Source organism: Hydra viridissima, unplaced genomic scaffold (assembly GCF_058129835.1).
Source record: "Hydra viridissima isolate aposymbiotic clone 2 unplaced genomic scaffold, HvirCarnegie_v1 scaffold_3, whole genome shotgun sequence".
NCBI classification, from domain to species: Eukaryota; Metazoa; Cnidaria; class Hydrozoa; order Anthoathecata; family Hydridae; genus Hydra; species Hydra viridissima.
Genome location: NW_028324302.1, coordinates 16,409,258 through 16,428,909, shown reverse-complemented (window position 1 = coordinate 16,428,909; position 19,652 = coordinate 16,409,258). Strand labels below are relative to the sequence as shown.

The window sequence follows — 19,652 nt, the reverse complement described above, 5'->3', positions numbered from 1 at the left end:
TATATATATATATATATATATATATATATATATATATATATATATATATATATATATATATATATATATATATATATATATATATGCATGTATACATATATTTGTGATCGACCGGCACATTTAATTTGCCGGAATCGGAATCGAAGAGAATATTGTTTTTTCATCTTAATATAATTAGCACAGAAACGTTTAACGTTTAACGTTTAATGTTTAACGTCGTTTCGTCATTAGTTACTAGGCTTTGAAAAAGCGCGTTCTCTAAATGCACGCGGCCATTGGAGAAAGATCTCTTAAGCGAGTTGAAACTTTTTTCCTTTTGAAATCTAATTATAAGTTTAGATATATTACATAAAGAATCATATTAAGAGAAATGATAATCGTTAAGATCATATTATAATTGAAGTAAGTATACAAAATAGTTATATATACATTTTTATTAGCTAAAGTAGAAAGGATTTAAATTTTTATCAGAAAAAGTAGAAAGGATTTTAATCTTTTAAATCGTTTGTATTTTGTTTGTTTTAGCTTTTCTTTCAGCATTTTTATTTTTGTTATTTTAATTTTTAGAAAGAAAATAGGGGTATGGATATTATTTAAAGTTACACTAATGCTACTTCCATAAAATGTTTATTACTACTTTGAAATTTCTGTGATGCTTTTAATTATTTTTTAGAAAATTTAGAAAAATAAATTAAAATTTTGTGCCAACACTGACATGCATGTCACATGTTATTGTATGTAAAGGTTAAATTTTGTTATGAGGATTACAGTTCTTATGAAAAAAAAGAAGGTAAATAGTATTGTTTGTAAATATATATTTTGTTTACTTTGAATCTTTTTAAATTTTATGGCGTTATTTTTAAAATTTTTGTTTGCACACATTGTTTGCATATATGCTTTTTTGATATGTATGTATATGTTGAAAGAAGTGCCTTATAGTTGTTTTATCAATATGTTTTTACAACAATGTAAAGTGTTTTTTTATTGTTCGTGTATGTGTTAATATGTGTTATATAATTGTTTTAAAATTGTGTTGAAATATGTATATAAGGTATATATATAACCTTATATACTTATTTAAACACATTTATTGTGTTTATAGTTGGTACATGTGTTTATATTATGTTGTTTCCGTGTTTTCAAAGTGCTGTCACTTGGTAAACGTGTAGAGCAAGATTTGTCAACTCTGCCTGCCAAGTGATGTACTTTTAACAGAGGGTTACACGATAGTTTTTAGTGTCAAAATATTACTGCTTTAGGTCTTGCTGTTTTCAAGCCTTTATTGTTAAAGATTATTCTAAAAATACCTAATGTATTTTAATAACATTTTGTGTAATGTTGTTACTTATGTTTTGTTATATATGAATATTATCTTACTTAAGTTATATTATATACATATATTAACTTATGGTGTGTATTGTTGCTCTGATGTTTTTTTGTTATCTTTTGAGTTAATAGACATTTGGCTTAACTTCATGTTTGTGTCTGTTATTAAAAATGTTAAATAGGTAACTTTGTTAAAAATCACTGCTTTTAATCATTTACTAAAAGCCAATACAAATTATTTTGCCATATATACAATTTGTTTTATCTCAATTTGATTTTTTGTTTTTAGCGCTGTTTACTACATGATTTTGCTATAAATCTTTTGGAATCATGATGTTCCAGCATAAATTGCTATAATCGCTATTAGTCTCCCTTCACATAATGAAGTTGCAGTTGTATTTGTTGGTGTACTACCTGTTTCCAGGGAAGATGTTATTTACCCAAGAGGTCATCCTCTTAAAACTCTATCAAGTATGTCTGCCAACTTAGATCCTATGGTTTATCCTCTATTTTTTCCAAGGGGTGATGCTGGTTGGCATAATCAATTGGTTCACAACCCTGAATGTGCTACATTGGTTAGAAATCATGTTACATTTTCTCAGTATTACAATATAAACTTTCAGTTAGACAATTTTTTTCTTCACTCTTTTATGGCAAAAAACTGTTTCAACAATATGCTATTGATGCGTATGTTAAAATCAAAGGCCAGCACCTTGCTTTAATCAGAAATAACCAAAACAAACTGAGAAGCAACCAGTATAATGTCTTACATGAGCATGTAAAGAATTAAATGCAATTGATAGGTTGTTAAAAGATATTTGCAACAACAACTTTCCTTTCTGAGGAAAAATCATTCTTTTTGGTGGTGACTTTACGCAAATTCTGCCTGTTGTGAAAAGAGGACAACCAGCTGAGATAGTAGAATTGTGTATAAAATGTTCTTTGCATTGGCAATGTGTGCAGAAGTTTGCATGAACTGAAAATATGAGAGTAGAAGATGGGGAAGGTGAATTTTCCCAATGGCTACTAAAACTTGGGAATGGAACAATACCTGTCAAAGAGGAGGATCCTTAAAAAAGATGCATTAAAATACCAAATCAGTGCATTATTAGAGAAAATAAATGGATTGTTGAAAAGATTTTTGGAGATGCTGATCAAAATGATTATTCTAAATGCGTGATTTTAATACCAACTAATGTTGATTCATTATCAATCAATGAAGAAGTGCTTGAATGTCTGCCGGGTAAGGTCAAAATTTATGTAAGTGCTGATCAAATTGATACTGATGACCTTAATGAAAGAAATGACTTTCCTTTTGAGTGTTTGAACAGCTTAACTCCATCAGGTATGCCACATTGTTTAAAATTGAAAATTGGTTGTGTAATAATGCTACTTAGACATTTAGATCTCAAAGCTGGGTTATGCAATGGTACTCGAATAAAAGTTTGTGCTCTTCAAAATAATTATATTGATGCAGAGGTTTTGACAGGTGTTTCTGGTGGTAAACAGGTTTTTGTTCCTCAAATTCAGTTGGCTCCATCAGGTTCTAATTTACCTTTTGTTCTGAAAAGTTGTCAGTTTCCTGTCAGATTGGCTTATTCAATGACAATTAATAAAAGTCAAGGTCAAACATTTAATAGAGTTGGAGTATATCTCAAAAAAAACTATTTTTCTCTCATAGTCAAGAATGTTCAAGAATGAGAGCATTTAATAGTTTGTTTTTTTTTAAATTAATAAACATCTCATTCAAGGTGTGGTAGATGAAAAGTATTACACAAATAATGTTATATTTTTTAATGTTCTTAATTTATAGTCTTAAGATTTTTATTTTGAAAATTTACTGTTTGTAAGTTGTTAGCACATTTTGTTTGTATAAATTTATTTATTATTTTAATATATATATATATTTTTTTATAGTTTTTGATAAATATATCTGTCATTTAATATTGTTATAAAATGTGTTTATATGTGTTATATAAAACCATATTCGTTTATAGTTGTATATATGTTTAAATTATATTGTTTCCATATTTTCAAAGTGGTGTGACTTGGGATTATGTTGAGCAAGATTGATAACCTTGCCAGCCAAGCGATGTTTCTGTACTAATTATATTAAGATATATATATATATATATATATATATATATATATATATATATATATATATATATATATATATATATATATATATAGCTATGTTAATCCTTTTGTACTTCGAAATAGATTTTATAGTTAAATTTTCGATAAATGTTTATATTAACTGCCATGTCAAAATAGGTTACTATAAATAGGTAAATCGATTTTCGGTTTTTATGTGGTGTTTTTTTTTTTGGTTTTTTTGTTATGGTATTATAATTCCTTTTTTTTCTTTAAGATTTTCGATTGACGCATTTATATGATTTATAAAAAAAACCTGATTACCTTTTATTGTAAATTTTTGTCAGTTAAAATGATATAAATATATGCAATTAGTTCAATTTTTAAAAATCTTCTCTATTTTACTCCTAATTATTTGTTGTACGTAACTTTGGGGATCTTTGGGTTAAAATTGTAGTTTTGCGCATTTGTCAAATATCGAGTTACTTAAATTTTATAAGGTGTTAAACTAATTAATTATCTTAGTTTGCATTTGCAACACTTTTGAGTAAAGAAAAAATTGTTGTATATATTAAAAAGAAAAAATTGTTATACATGTAAATCATTGTTTTACATTTTATTATTCTGGTAGAAGGTCTTCATCAAAAACTTTATAACTCTTAATAAAGATAAATCTATTCTCCTTACCACCATTAAGGGAAAAACGGGGAAGGGAGGTCCTTTATTAGTGTCAAATTATTAAAGAGAATTAAATTTCGAGTAACAAAAGGAATTTTTAATAAATGGTAGCAAATAACCGTTTACTAAAAATTATTGAAACAAAGAGGCCATATATAAAAATGGTCAGATAAGTGCCATAAATAGCAATAGTCAAATGGTCAGATATTTTGAATAAATTTATTTAGTTGTGTGCATTTAACGTTTTAAAGACAATTTCCTTTGTTGAAGAAATATGTATCAAGGGGATGCCTAAGAATTATCAATTCATGTAAAATTTACGTTCGCTTTATATTAATCTTATTAATTAAAGTTCACGTTATAAAAATAACACGAATTTAGCTTTACTTTTTCGTCAATTTAAAGCATGAGGAAGTAATATTATTTTGTGTCAGTAACTAAAAACGTATTGTTTTGAACTTAGTAATGTCGAGGAAAATGGTTCTGCCTTACACTGATATGACCTATTTCAGTTGTAAATTACTCAAATGTTAAATAATTGGTAAATTATTTTACCTCCGCATATTTTTTGATTTGAAGGCGTTTTTCTAAAAGGGTAATAGTTATGGTTTTGCAACTTTAAATTGTGGAAAACAGCCACTATAAATTAACAGACCGACCATAACCCGTATTACGGGTTGCTTTTTTGCTAGTTCGAATTAATACAAAACATCTTTATAACAAGTTGTTAATATCAGAATCAGTGGCGGCTCCAGGGGGACTCTAGGGGGCACTTAGCTCCCCCTGGAAAAGTAATAGTACCTGCATAGCACCCTCAGAGTTTTTAGATTTTTTTCTACTAATTTAATATTTTAAATATGTAGTAGTGGTATTTTTTTAAAAGACAAAAAAATATATATAAAAATCAGCTAATGTATTCTAATTTCAGTAAAAAAAAGAAAAAAACCATCACGCAACCTAATTTGAGCTTTTCTTATATTATCACTTCCGGGATGCAACTGAGAGGAACACGCTGCGCAAATATGGATTTTTTGCAACTAAAAGCTTTACGGATGGAATTTGAGAAGAATGTATTTTCGGAAGCAGAGTCCGACAAACAAAGAAATGTTAATCTGAATAAAGAAGGTAAACTGTGAAGTTATCCTTCCACTGCTGGTGAGAATGCTAATAGTGTTAGCACGGAACAGCTAGAGGATCTAAGCTGAAGTCCTCAAGATGGACTTCTGCAAAAATACCCATCACGCTTGTTTAGAGTACAGTAGAGAAATTTTAGCAAAGGCTAAAACCTCTCTGTTCAACAGAGACATACAATCAACAACACATAAGACTTCCTATCTGTAATGCAACCCTACAAAGATGCATTCTTGGACTTGTAAAAGCTGATATACATATCTTTAACTCTTTCAGTAATTAGTGAGCTGTGAGCGCTATTTTTCTTGTTTGCGTCGCTTAAAGAACTACCTAAGAAACAACCGTGGAATTTTCTTGATGTGAAGACTTCTGATGGTGAGTGAATAATTTTAACCTTCTCTGACTTTGTAATACATTTAGCATTGTGGACTGAAATTGTCTATATATACGATATATCTGGGTAAGCAATGTGAATTTGTTGTAAAAGTTTGCATAGTAAAATTTGTAAATATGGTCGCTGTGTCATTTTTGTTTATGCTTTAAATTAGTTGCAGAGCACCACATTATTCATTATTCACTGTATTGGTGACTGCTGATGTAAAAGTTTTCAGTGCACCTGTGTGTGTGTTTAGGTATGTGTGGGTATGAGTGTGTGCGTGTGAGAGTGCGTGTACGCGCACACGTGTATATATGTTTTGGTTTGTGTTGATAACTCTAGAGTAGAAAAATATCTTTCAAAGCGCCCACAGTAAAATGCTTTCCCCCCCCCCCCCCCTTCCTTAGCATCTGCAAAAAAAATTTCTGGGTGCGTATTCACCAAACTTTCCTAACTTTTGCGCAGCTCATCTAAGGTTACAGAAATCGTAAGTTCATATTACTATTTGGTATTCATCAATGTTTCTCAGCATTTCTGTAAAGTTAGGGTTGCACATAAGTTACGCTGAACTTAAGCAAAAACTTACGCAAAAACTTACCAAACTTTTTTTGAAACGCAACTGCGCAAGTTTGGTGAATACGGCTTTTACAGTTTTAAACTTACGCCAAACTTACGCAAAAAAAAAGTTTGGTGAATACGCACCCTGAACCTTTATATTTGTACGCATAAGCCTTTAGCAACTACAGATAACGACCTTCATCATGTCATACGTTAACAATATACTTAAGCAAACTGCTGCAAAAAATTATTTTAGATTTCATCAGAATTAGGCATCTGAGTATCGAAACTTTTCTTATTACGATACGATACGATAAGATATCGGAATGTGCGTATCGTAAGTTTTTTTATATTACGATAACATCGTACCCAAAAAATTTGCATGGTAAAGTTTCGATAATTATCGATTCAGTTACGATAAATATTGTAACTCATATCGTAAAAACGATAACGATACTTATCGATTCATTACGATATTTTTTACGTTTTCCGACTAAAAAAATAATTTTTTTAAAAACCTAAATAACTGTAATAAAATTACTGACAAATGCACTATTTAGTATGTGTATATATATATATATATATATATATATATATATATATATATATATATATATATATATATATATATATATATATATATATAAACTAAATAGTGCATTTATATAAATATATATACAGTTGCGAAAAATAAAATAGCACCACTAAGCGTATTTTCCTTTTTGTTAAATAAACACCATGCAAAATAAAATTTTTTTTATAGCTTTACTGTTTAAAATATTAGCTAACATGTTTACTTTCTAAAACAAATTATTTTGGGAAAAAAACTGCTTGGTATTGCTCGATTTTAATCAAAAGTGCCAATTCTGACCGAAAAGTAAAATAGCACCACACTCTCTTTTAATGTAAAATACTCTGGTAAAGGTAAAAATAATTGTGAAAATAGCAAGCGTTGGGTTTTTTTTTGCTGTTTTGTTCTTTTTATGTTAGTGTGTATTAGTAGGAGACATTTACATGTAAAAATGGGATGCGGAAAGCATTGTAGTGCAGAAAAACGAGAACTGATCTGAAAGTTGATATCAGCAGGGAAATCTTAGAGAGAAGTTGGTCGTTTAGTTGAGTGTTCCAATAAAATGATAAGAAATGCCATAAAATTTCAAGAAAACCCTCAGACACGTGGTCGAAAACGTTCTATTTCAACATTGCTGGTCAATCGCTTAGTCCGACAGACTTAAAAGGAACCTTTTAAAACAGCTACCGAGCTGAAAAAGGACTCTAACATCGATGCAACAGTACAAACAGTTCGGAGTTGTCTACGAGTTAGTGGATTAAAAGCGTGTAGCCCCAGAAAAATTCCACTTCTAAGTGCCAGAAATGTTGTAAAGCGTATTGCGTTTGCTAAAAAACACTCAAATTGGCCACTCGAAAAATGGAGGAATGTTTTATGGACAGTCGAAAGTAAGTTTGTGCTTTATGGTGGAAAAGGCTCTCGGACGTATGTCAGAAGACCGCCGAATGCAGAATACAATCCAAAATATACCATCAAAACTATTAAACATTGAGGTTGTAGTATAATGATATGGGCATGCTTTTCTTATTTCAGAATAGGGCCCATTCATCACGTTACTACTATTATGGACCAACACGTTTATGTTGATATATTGGATAAAGTGATGTTGCCGTATGCAGACTATGAAATGCCGTTGTCCAACAGGACATGGAGCGAAATTCCACTAAAGCGATGTCAGGACTTGGTTAACTCGATGCCAAGCTGTGGTGCTATTATTTTTTTCGTTTTGTTTGATTTTTTTAAAATTTTTGTTTAATAAATGAATACTATATATTAAAACTTGTATATTTTGTTTTTTATAAAAATTATAAGCCATTTTACTTTTAAATATGTATTTAAAAGATTTTCAAACAATCAAAAATAGTTAAAAATTCTAATTTCAACCAATTTTTGGTGGTGGTGCTATTTTATTTTTCGCAGCTGTAGATAAATAGATAGATAGATATAGCTAGATATAGATAGATATAGCTAGATATAGATAGATATAGATAGATATAGCATGGCCTACTTAAATACACGGCCTTCTTTTCTGCAAAAAAAATAGAAGGCCAGTTTAAAAAACGTATATTCTGTTGGATGGACAAACTTTCTAAACATATTTCAAATATTGCGCTATAAATTTTAAATAAGTAAATCCGGCATAGGAGAAAAACTTGAACGTTTTCCAAATCTTTACATCAACTAAACCTCATACACTTGATTGTAGCTTCTTTTTATTAACAAATAGTAATTATGGTTAATAAACGCTGTGTTGTTGGTTGTACCTCCAATTATCTTGGTGGTGAAGTAGTTTCAGTTTTTGGTTTTCCAAAAGATTATAATTTAAGAAAGCTACGGGTTAGATTTGTAAATAGAAATTTCTGGACTGTCAGCTGTGATCTGTTTAAAACACTTTGAAAAAAAAGTCATACATAAAAGAGCATTAGCAAAACGATTTCGAAGCCTGTTCCTATAATATACTCTGCTAGCATAGCAACTGCTTCTCTTCCAGTTATAACTGGACCAAGAAAATCACCAACTAAAAGAATATTTCAAGAAGATGAATTTCAGAAATTTTTATCAAAGGATATTATTGAAGATGTTAATTCTCTTTTAGCTGCTGATTCACCAGCAGGATATTTATTTTCCAAATTTGATGATTGTGTTGTATTCCATAAAATTATTCAAAATGAACTACACATACCTGAAGTTACTGAGTCTATTCGCATGAACAAAAATTTACATGTCCAACTTTTTTATAAAAATCTTCCAGTTTCCTTACCACCTTGGTTCAGAGTAACCCAACAATCTATGTTTTTTATAGCTTTACTGTTTAAAATATTAGCTAACATGTTTACTTTCTAAAACAAATTATTTTGGGAAAAAAACTGCTTGGTATTGCTCGATTTTAATCAAAAGTGCCAATTCTGACCGAAAAGTAAAATAGCACCACACTCTCTTTTAATGTAAAATACTCTGGTAAAGGTAAAAATAATTGTGAAAATAGCAAGCGTTGGGTTTTTTTTTGCTGTTTTGTTCTTTTTATGTTAGTGTGTATTAGTAGGAGACATTTACATGTAAAAATGGGATGCGGAAAGCATTGTAGTGCAGAAAAACGAGAACTGATCTGAAAGTTGATATCAGCAGGGAAATCTTAGAGAGAAGTTGGTCGTTTAGTTGAGTGTTCCAATAAAATGATAAGAAATGCCATAAAATTTCAAGAAAACCCTCAGACACGTGGTCGAAAACGTTCTATTTCAACATTGCTGGTCAATCGCTTAGTCCGACAGACTTAAAAGGAACCTTTTAAAACAGCTACCGAGCTGAAAAAGGACTCTAACATCGATGCAACAGTACAAACAGTTCGGAGTTGTCTACGAGTTAATGGATTAAAAGCGTGTAGCCCCAGAAAAATTCCAATAAATTCAGAAGATATGCGGCAGTTCCTTGGAGTTCTTCTTCATATGGGGTGTGTCAAAATGCCAACTTTAGAACACTATTGGTCTAAGAACAGTCTCTATAGATTTCCCTTATTTTCTAGAATAATGTCACGAAATAAATTCCAACTAATATTACGGTTTTGGCATTTTATTAACAATGAAGATTCAGGTAGTGGACACTTGTGTAAAATTATTGGACTTCTCGATCACTTAAATAATGCAATGGATAACATCTACTGTCCTAATAAAAATATATCAATCGATGAGTCAATGATGCTTTGGAAGGGACGTCTTGTATTCAGGCAGTATGTGAAAAATAAAAGACATAAGTATAGTATCAAGTTCTATGAGCTTTGCGAATCAGATGGTATTGTACTAAAAGTAAAAATCTACTCTGGCGAGACAACTCTCGATAAACATTTGTTGGGTCAAACGGGAGCTATTGTTTTAGATTTAATGGAAAAATTTCTGGGAAAAGGTTATCACCTGTACACCGATAGCTTTTACAATTCCTTTGAATTAACAAAGCACATGATAAATCAAAAAACACATATTTGTGGTACTTTAAGAACTGATCGAAAGTCAAATCCAAAAGAGTGTACAAAAGCAAAACTGAAACAGGGAGACGTTATAAGCAGAAGCAGAGAGGGTCTAGTGGTTGCTAAATGGAAAGACAAAAGAGACGTGCTAATGATTAGCAACTTGCATTCGTTGCAAATGATTGAAGTGACAGGCAGGAGAGGAGAGAAGAAAATGAAACCCAACATTATTAAAGATTACAATCAATATATCTCAGAAGTAGATAGGGCAGAACAAATGGTATCATATTATGATTGCCTAAGAAAGACAATCAGATGTTATAAAAAAGTAGCACTTCATCTCTTTGATACTTTTTTGTTTAATGCTTACTGTCTAAACAGCAAATATGGGGTAGATCACACAATTTCCTTGCTTAAGTTTAGAGAATTAGTTGTTACGGACTTATTAGGTGAACGTTTGAATGAAATTGTGCCTCGAATCACCAATAATAGCTTCCACTACTTGTCTTCAATACCACCGAATGAAAAGAAAAAATTCCCAACCAAACCATGTCGAGTCTGCTCTAAAATAAAACGTAAAGAAACACGATATGAATGTGCTGTTTGTGAAAATAGACCTCCGTTATGTATTGGCGAATGTTTCAGAATGTATCATTCAACAGAATAGGTTTACACTTGAATTTTCATGAAATAAAATTAAATCAATATCAATGTTTTATTTTTATCTGTTTTAAGCTATTTCTGTCTTTATCCGCATTTTTTGTTAGGTTCCCTGGATTTTTAAAATAAAAACTTGAATGTTATATTTTCTGAAATCAAATGTGAAGCTAAGAAAAAAAAAAAAAAAAAAGAACAGACAAAGCCAGTCATGCACATATGTTATTTGAAATAAGTTAGTATAACTACGAGTATTCTCGTAGTTGGCAAGCTCATGACGCCAGCTTACTACGAATATTCTCGTAGTTGGCAAATAAATGACGCCAACTTACTACGAGTATACTCGTAGTTGGCAAATAAATGACGCCATCTTACTACGAGTATACTCGTAGTTGGCAGCGAACGTGTTAAAGTTCGCTAAAAGATTGATTTGAGAATAGTAACTTGAATCAATTATGTCACGTGATTTTAATTAAAATTACCACAATTTTGTAATTGAAAATTGATTTACCCACAAACGATAAAAACACCAATATAATTAGGAAATCACATGATCCCATACTAAATAAAAAACAAAACTTCTAAATTAAAAAAGCCTAATGAAAGTTTCGGTTCATTATGGTTGTGCACAGTGGGCCAGGTGGCGGACAAAAGTAAAAAAAAAACATTCTCAAAAATAACATTATTATATACCATTTTATAGCTTAAACATCCAGCTTTTATAAAATGTATATATTTTTGTATAATTATCATGCCGTTTGCATTTGAAGCTGTTGATAAAAAAGTTTTTTTAAATTTTTTTTTTTTCAAATTATTTTTTCAAATTTGATATTTTTTGTGTCACTAATAAGCATAAAATGGAAAATAATTTTTAAACCTCTCTTTTTATTGCATAGTTCAAGTATTGTCTTTCAAATGAGCTATTGCAACACTATTTTTCACATAAGTTATTTCAAATAAATTGATTTTCAAATGATGGCGTATTTAAAGTACTTTTTTAAGTCAAAATTTCACTCATAAAATCAAATAGTTTTGCGGTCCAAGATGGTCCAGTAATTTGAGACATGAAGTACGTCGTCCAATATGTACATTATCAATGTATATATCCCAGCTAGCACTTATACGTTGTTAAAACATTAGAACAATGTCGCGCGGAGCGTTGGCCCAACGTCGGTTGCCAACGTTGTTTTTATATCATTATGGTTACAAATGCGACGTCGCCAACAACAAAAATCCAACGTTGGAACAACATTTATTTTAAGTCGGTACAGTGTAGGATTTTACGTTGGCGCAGTGCTGTATATAATGCCTATTCAACGTTGTATTTTATGCTGATCCAACGTTATATTTTATGTTGTTTCAACGTTGTATTTTATGTTTATTAAACGTTGTATTTATGTTGATTCAATGTTGTATTTATGTTGATTCAAATTTGTATTTTATGTTGAATCAACGTCGTATTTTATTTTGATTCGACGTTGCGTCTCTATATAGAAATGCCAAATACTTGGCGCCGCATTCTAAATAGATTCTTTAGATAAACCCTTTCGCTTAAAGGCAATACGTATACAGAAAGAACACCGTTTAACATGGTAAAGATTATACTATTCAAAAGAAAACAAACTATATATCACTACTCTCATAAAATTCATCGCTTTCTTGTTCATTATGGATTTTTTTCTTTAGTTTTTTCCTGTTTCCCGCCCTCCTTCCGCTATCACGATCGCATGCATATCTTAACCATTGTTTTATCACCTCTTCAATATCCGCATCGGTTGATTTTACTGCTTTGTTAAGATGGAAAGCAGCATAAGGTAAAGACAATACTAAATAGTAAAAGTAAAAACAATAACAAAGTTAAAAAAGCTAATACTATATAAAAAGCTAATAATATATAAATTTATTCAGTTGAACGTTTAATTTTAGAAGAATATTTTCAAATGGAGTTTACTAAAAATTTAAACGCAATCTTTACTCTTATAAAGCTACTGCTTAACATACAACTTAATCAACCATATACATGTAATGCTTTTTTGACCTTTCAGAGATTTACTTGACAAGTACAAATTTATTATTTTTATCAGCTGAATTACATATCAAGCTTATTTGAAAGACTATGATTTATTTATTACATGTCAAGGATAATGGACACAACTGGCTGAACTGTATACAATTTAAAAATATATGTAACACAAAATAACACCTCTTGCAGTGAAAAAGCTCATATATATATATATATATATATATATATATATATATATATATATATATATATATATATATACATAACATTATCATTACATAGTTATTCATTTACAAACAAAGAATAACATGTCATTCTTGATGTTAATACTATTTTATTGACTCATTGCCCTGGGCAAACTTTATGATGTATTCTTGTTCTCAGACTCCAATCACTTCTTTATAATTGCAAATATTTAGTTTTTGGTTTGTGCTCTTCTTAAAATACCAAGTCGAATTTGGTTGGTTTGAGAAACCTGCATTTGGATCATATTCTAATGTCTGTTTTAATGCAGAATTAGAAAAAATAAAGGCATCATGGCACAATCCAGGATACTTTGCAACAACATCTCTAAACTTTCCATCAGCATCAATGACAACCTGACAGTTCAAAACAGGATTTCTTTTTTAAAAAAAAGAAGCTAAAAATCTTCAAAATGTTAAAATTTTTAAAAATCCTGAGAGCAGCTAAAACCTTTTTGGGAAATATTGACACCATGTTAGAACAGCTGTTCACCTTAAACTATATGACCTTATATTATAATATTGTTTTAAGTTTAGCACTTATGTTAACTAACTTGATGTTTTCAAACTTTAAAGAACTATGATGTGGTATTTAAAATATTAAAAAAAACTTCAACTTTTGTAATAAACATGTTGCACTTTGTGAAATTGAAGAAATGTCTCTTCATAAATCAAATATATTTTTTTACATATTATTAACAACATGAAGCCCTTTATAATAACATAATAATGTGAAATAAAATACAGCATAAAAAGCATTAGCACCTAAAAAAAAAGGAAAGATAGTTTTTTTTTTATAAAGAATAATAGAGCAGAAATATTTTTTTTGAACCTTGCATGCATTACATGCAAACATACAGAGACAGAATAAATCTGTGAAACAAAAGCTTTTTAAGTTTCTCATGTTAACTATGCCTGTGTAAGTAGGCCAAGCAGTGTATACTTTAAACTTTTTGACTAATGACCTAAAGTAATATAATCAAAATGATCAGGTATCAAATCAAAATGATCAGGTATTAAATTAAAATGATGAGTTTACCTGCAAATATATGCTGGCTCATCAGCCATAGTAAATCCTTTGATTTGTATCATTGTACCATCTATTACTCCAAGGAGACCTTTAACTCCGAATGATTGAAAGTACTTTTTCTTTGTTTCAGCCATCTCCTCTGGACTATCATACCATCTGACAAGGTGATGATAGTGCTGAATAAAATATTTGTAAAACTGGCGAAGTGTGCAACTGTAGCTTGACTGGCTTCCATGAGAGGTGTCACCTAAAATTACATGAAACAACATGTGAACGAAATATACATATTGACTACTATATTTTAATTAAGCAAAGCAAGTTAGTTATCTGAGAGAAAAGTGAACTTTGACAAGGTTAAACTCTAAATAACTTGAAAAATACAGTAACCTTACCAAGTCTGCAAAAATATAAAATCACAATTTAGGAAGAGTAGGAGGGTGCAGTATAAAAATTAATCTTTTGACAATCTATTATGCTAAGTTAAAAAAAATAGGGTTTGTTTGATTTTTGCTACACAATAATAAAGTTTCATATTTCCATATAGAGAAAAAATAAATTTTATTTTATTTCTTTTTTCTTTTTCTTCTGTAAACCAAGTTTTCCAGGTTTTCCCTGGGATTTTTGCTACCTTTAGGTTTGCTAGGCATTTTAGGTTGAATAAAAACCCTGTATAAAGCACCACCTTTAAGTTGCATTTGTAACAATCCATTAATAACAAGCATGTTTAACAATAAAGAATCATAAGATTATAGCTAATCTTTTTGGTATTAACTAATAATTCTTACTAATTACTGGTTGAAAACTCCCAGTTGATAAAAGCCTTAGTGCTATCAGTACTTTTGCTTCTGAAAAAATTGGGTTGCTTCTCAATATGATTGTTGACAAATCATCGTGTAAAGTGTTGACAATATCTCTTATATTATTTTTTGGTAAATAAAGTTTTTGAAGACATTCCACATCAGAGTAATTGCTTAAAGCAAAACCAAATTTGATCTTGACCATGTGCAGCTAGAATAATTGGAATATCCATTTTGACTAAACTTTTATAAAGTTGTTAAAACAACAATATGAATTATGATCATAATACTTAATAAGACATGTACCTTTTTAAAAAAAATTTCTGAAGAAGAAAATATATTTAATAATAAAAATATTATATCTTTATAAGATGTTATATTGTTGTACAGGGACTTGTATAATACAAATCCTCGCATAATATAACATTTTATAAAGATGTTATGCTATATATATATATATATATATATATATATATATATATATATATATATATATATATATATATATATATATATATATATAACATTATAAAGATATTAAATTATGTCATATTAACAATATGACAATATATCATCTAATATAAGATGCTATATCATTACATATAAGATATATTAAGCTTAATATATATAATAATATAACATTTTATTAAGATGTTATATCATTAAAATTCAGTTGTTTTTTATTAATATCTATGATTATTATTAAACCTTTTTATAATATATATAATTTATGTATGTTAAGATCCCTAATAATATATCAATCTGACAATAGAATTACATATGCATCATAATAATGTAATGCCATTCTCATTATTAAGTGATTTTAAAGTTACGCCAAAGTTAAGGGCAGCTCATTACAAACTTAACTTTACTTGCGAAAATTGAGGAGAGCAAGTTTCTAAAAAGTTTGGTGAAACCATTTCAGTTTGGTGAATACCGACAGTGCTAAACTTACGCAAAAACTTAGGAAAGTTTTTTTGAAACGCAACTGCGCAAGTTTGGTGATTACGACTTTTACAGTTTTAACTTATGCCAAACTGCTGTCAGACTGAAGCTAAAAAAAAGTTAGGTGAATATGCTCAAAGAACTTTTACGCTTCTCGGCCTAATGGCTAAGATCAAGTGTAGTCACTTGGATTGATGGCGAGCTGGCTAGGCCGGTGTACTTGTATTAAACAGATACTTTTCTTTTTTTCCGCCCGTTCCTCAAAGGGGAGGCAAACTCAGGGTCGACGTGCTTCCCCTAGTTGACTGATCTTACAGATCCTACAAGAATCTTATGGGTTGAGTTGCACAAGTCCCTGCAAGACCTATAAGCATCCTTTTGAAGGATCTTGTAGGATTTAAAGGAATTCTTACAGGATAAGGTAAGATCTAAAAGAATATTTTAAGAGATCTTGAAGGATCAAAATAGGATTCTCATAGGATGCTGTAGGCTATTTAATTTTAGATTCGTAATAGCTAAGTTTAAGTTGGAATTAATATTTTCTTATTGAAATAAAATTTCATTCTGTGTAAAATAAATTTTGCACATTAAAAACTAAATAAAAAGTATAGCAGATATTGTTTTTTTTTAGTACATGTACTAAACATGTACATGTACCAAACAAAATGTAAACGTTTTTATAGATTAAACAGGATATACCTTGTTATAACAAATGAAAATGAAATTTTTATAACGAAATTGTTAAAAAAGCGCGTTTCTTAATTTCTCCTTTAATTATCTGAGTGAAGTTAAGAAACGCGCTTTTTTTTCATTTGTGAAAAAAAGTATATTTTACAGAATTAACATTAACAAAACAACTTTTCTGTTTTTACTTACGATCTTACGAATCCTTTAGGATATCCTAAAGGATAATATAAGAATATTGCCATCCTACAAGACTTATAAGTTTTCTGTAAGATAGTCAACTAGGGAAGAAACGCGCTTTTTTTTCATTTGTGAAAAAAAGTATATTTTACAGAATTAACATTAACAAAACAACTTTTCTGTTTTTACTTACGATCTTACGAATCCTTTAGGATATCCTAAAGGATAATATAAGAATATTGCCATCCTACAAGACTTAAAAGTTTTCTGTAAGATAGTCAACTAGGGTCTGGGTCTTCCCTGGAGAGGTTCGGGCAAGTCTGCAAGGCATCGGCCGGAGGACTCAAAATACTCAATACCTCAAAGAACTTTTACAGAACGTTCTTAGAACGTGCCCGAACGTATTGTGTTAGCTGGGATTACATTGGATCAACGTTGGGTTTAGATCGTAAAAACAATAAACTTTTTGCGATGTAAAAACATACATTTATTCAACGTTGGTTGAATCAATGTCAATTTAAATACATTGGATCAACGTTGGATTTACTTCGTAAAAGCAATTAACTTTTTACGATGTAAAAACATACCTTGGACCAATGTAAATTTTCCAGTTGTTTTTAGTTCCGTCGGTATTAATTTCATAATTAAACATATGACATTGGATCAACGTTGGTTTTGCATTGGAAAAAACAGCCGACGTTCGCGATGGTTTTACATACGTTGGCCCAACGTAAGTGTGCTAGCTGGGATTTGATTTATTATCCGCAGATGTCTGCATGGTCTTTATTCATGATTTTTACAAGTTAAATGATGTATCCAATTTTATGTGGCAAAAACATTATATGCATTTTATTCAAGATGGTTATGTAATAATTGAGTCTCAGTGAGACTAGATTAGGGTTAAAGACTTATTTTAACAATTATGCATCTTAAAATACCTATTTATAACATTTTGTAAATGTGTAAATGTCATTTATATTTTTAGATAGTGTAGTTAAAACATGAAATATATTGATATTTATTCATATGTAATACAAGAAAACTTAAACTTAGCTGATCCTAATATTTTGGATGCAGCTGTAAATGGCATGAACTTAACTGCAATTTATAACTTATCTACTTTCATGAAGCATCTTCGACGAAGGTCCCAGCAAGCACACAACGTTGAAACAACGTTGAAATAACGTTGATCAACGTCGATCAACGTTATTTCAACGTTGTTTCAACGTTGTGTGCTTGCTGGGGTGGCATATATGCAAAAGCTCTAAAGTTTGTTTCGAAGAGAACAACAAGAACTATGACAAGGACAAGGTTTCTGTTAAATTTTAAAAAAAAAGTACAATAAAAGAAAAGCTTGGAGTTGTTATTGATGTCCCTAAGTCGGGTGGTTCAGGTACATCGAATGATGGAAATACTCAGAGAAGGTTTTTTGAGAATGCTCAAACAGTATCTAGCATTACTAGATTTGATTTATGCTCAATGAAAATGATTTTTGTTGTGTTACAAATATTATCCTCAGGATTGCAAATCGATCCAGATGCTTTCCAAGTGTATTGTGTAAATGTTGCAAATAGATATATAGAATTTTATTCATGGTTTATATGCCACAAAATTTACATCGCATTTTATCATATGAAGTTGTACGACAACTTTCATTATCTACTGGATTGCTTTCTGAAAAATCTCACTAATCATGCAACAATGATTTTAAGAAAGTTCGAGAACATTTTTCACGCAAATGTTTCCCAAAAAAAACTAACATGGATGTTTTAAGAAGGCTTCTTTGTTCCTCAGATCCTTATCAGTAGTTATCGGAAAAAAAAGTTAAAGCAAAAAGAAACCATTTAATCCAGAAGTGATACAACTTTTAAAACCACCTTTATTTTCTGTTACATCATAATCAATATTTGATCTTTCAAATACATAAAATAGTTTTCAATCAAACCGCCACATTAATATCAGTCTAGTTTAAAACATCGTTGTTTTAAAAAAGTTGCTTTAGCTAGCAACTATGCAAAATGAACGGTTGCTAGGCATTTCAGGTGGCCCTATCAACCAAATAAAAAATCTAACAGTGCCACTACATTCGTAGTATGAAAAATTCTTAATCTGGTAATTATGGGGGTAATACGATAAATATTTTAAAAGTTATTACTATTGTCCAGTTAATAATGATTTTGGTAAATAAAATGTTGTTAAGCAATTTAGGTATCCATAGCAAGCAAGTATTTAAACTAACGTCGCCGTTGAAACCACAATCCTAAAATTAGTTAACGGTGCAAAAATGGCTCTTAAATCTTTTTTATATAACGAGTTATTAGTTTTGTCCAGTAAAAGTGAATTCTGGCCCACTGTATGGTGGTTTGAAACGATATTTCGGCCGAAACTGAAAAAGTAAAAGGTTGTTGAAGCAGAAACTTCGTATTCGGTTTCGGCTAAAACCGATACCGAAGCCGAACGTTTCCATTCGTTACAATTAGCGGCAACATTTCAGCAAAACTTTATCTTAATTACATAAGTATTTATTATTAATTAAAAAAAAGTGGACTTTCCTTAATTTTAATTGAATTAACCACAACTTATAACTATTTAAAGAAAAAAAACTTTTTCTTTTTTGAAAAATTAAAAACTTTTTGGAATGATTTTTATTTTTTCAACTGTTTATTTAAAAAAATTAACAGTTGAATTGTACTCCTTACCGCCTGAGCCGTTTTTAACAACTTAATCTAAAAAATGGCGTTAAAAAATTGGCGATTTTTAATTTTTATCAATATTTTAGTCAATAAATTAAAAAAATTTATTGCAAAATAACTTAACATTTAATTATATCTAATACAAAATATTGTAAAATATCGAAAAGTTTCGAAAACCAAACGATATTTTATCGGAACGTATCGAAT

The 19,652-nt window shown here is 29.8% G+C and overlaps 1 protein-coding gene and 1 long non-coding RNA gene across 7 annotated transcripts; both read left to right on the top strand.

The window, feature by feature from the left end:
• The first annotated feature begins 165 nt into the window (after window positions 1-165).
• On the top strand, window positions 166-3,431 carry LOC149891199 (ATP-dependent DNA helicase PIF1-like). 5 transcript variants are annotated; one of them, XM_090083474.1, is made up of 4 exons: window positions 166-402; window positions 674-790; window positions 1,146-1,508; window positions 1,616-3,431. In XM_090083474.1, exon 4 carries the CDS (start codon window positions 2,674-2,676, stop codon window positions 3,025-3,027), a length of 354 nt encoding a protein of 117 aa, XP_089939600.1. In that variant the 5' UTR covers window positions 166-402; window positions 674-790; window positions 1,146-1,508; window positions 1,616-2,673; the 3' UTR covers window positions 3,028-3,431. The 5 variants fall into 5 exon arrangements, with proteins under 5 accessions (XP_089939600.1, XP_089939598.1, XP_089939599.1 ...); XM_090083472.1 differs by having other exon boundaries at window positions 568-790; XM_090083473.1 differs by having other exon boundaries at window positions 568-790; window positions 1,103-1,508.
• An 8,826-nt stretch (window positions 3,432-12,257) lies between these two features.
• Window positions 12,258-14,556, top strand: LOC149891198 (uncharacterized). 2 transcript variants are annotated; one of them, XR_016451219.1, is made up of 3 exons: window positions 12,258-12,443; window positions 12,538-12,665; window positions 13,294-14,243. It is a non-coding gene; the product is annotated as an uncharacterized LOC149891198 (long non-coding RNA). The 2 variants fall into 2 exon arrangements; XR_016451218.1 differs by lacking the exon at window positions 13,294-14,243 and adding an exon at window positions 14,277-14,556 and having other exon boundaries at window positions 12,260-12,443.
• Window positions 14,557-19,652: the final 5,096 nt, after the last annotated feature.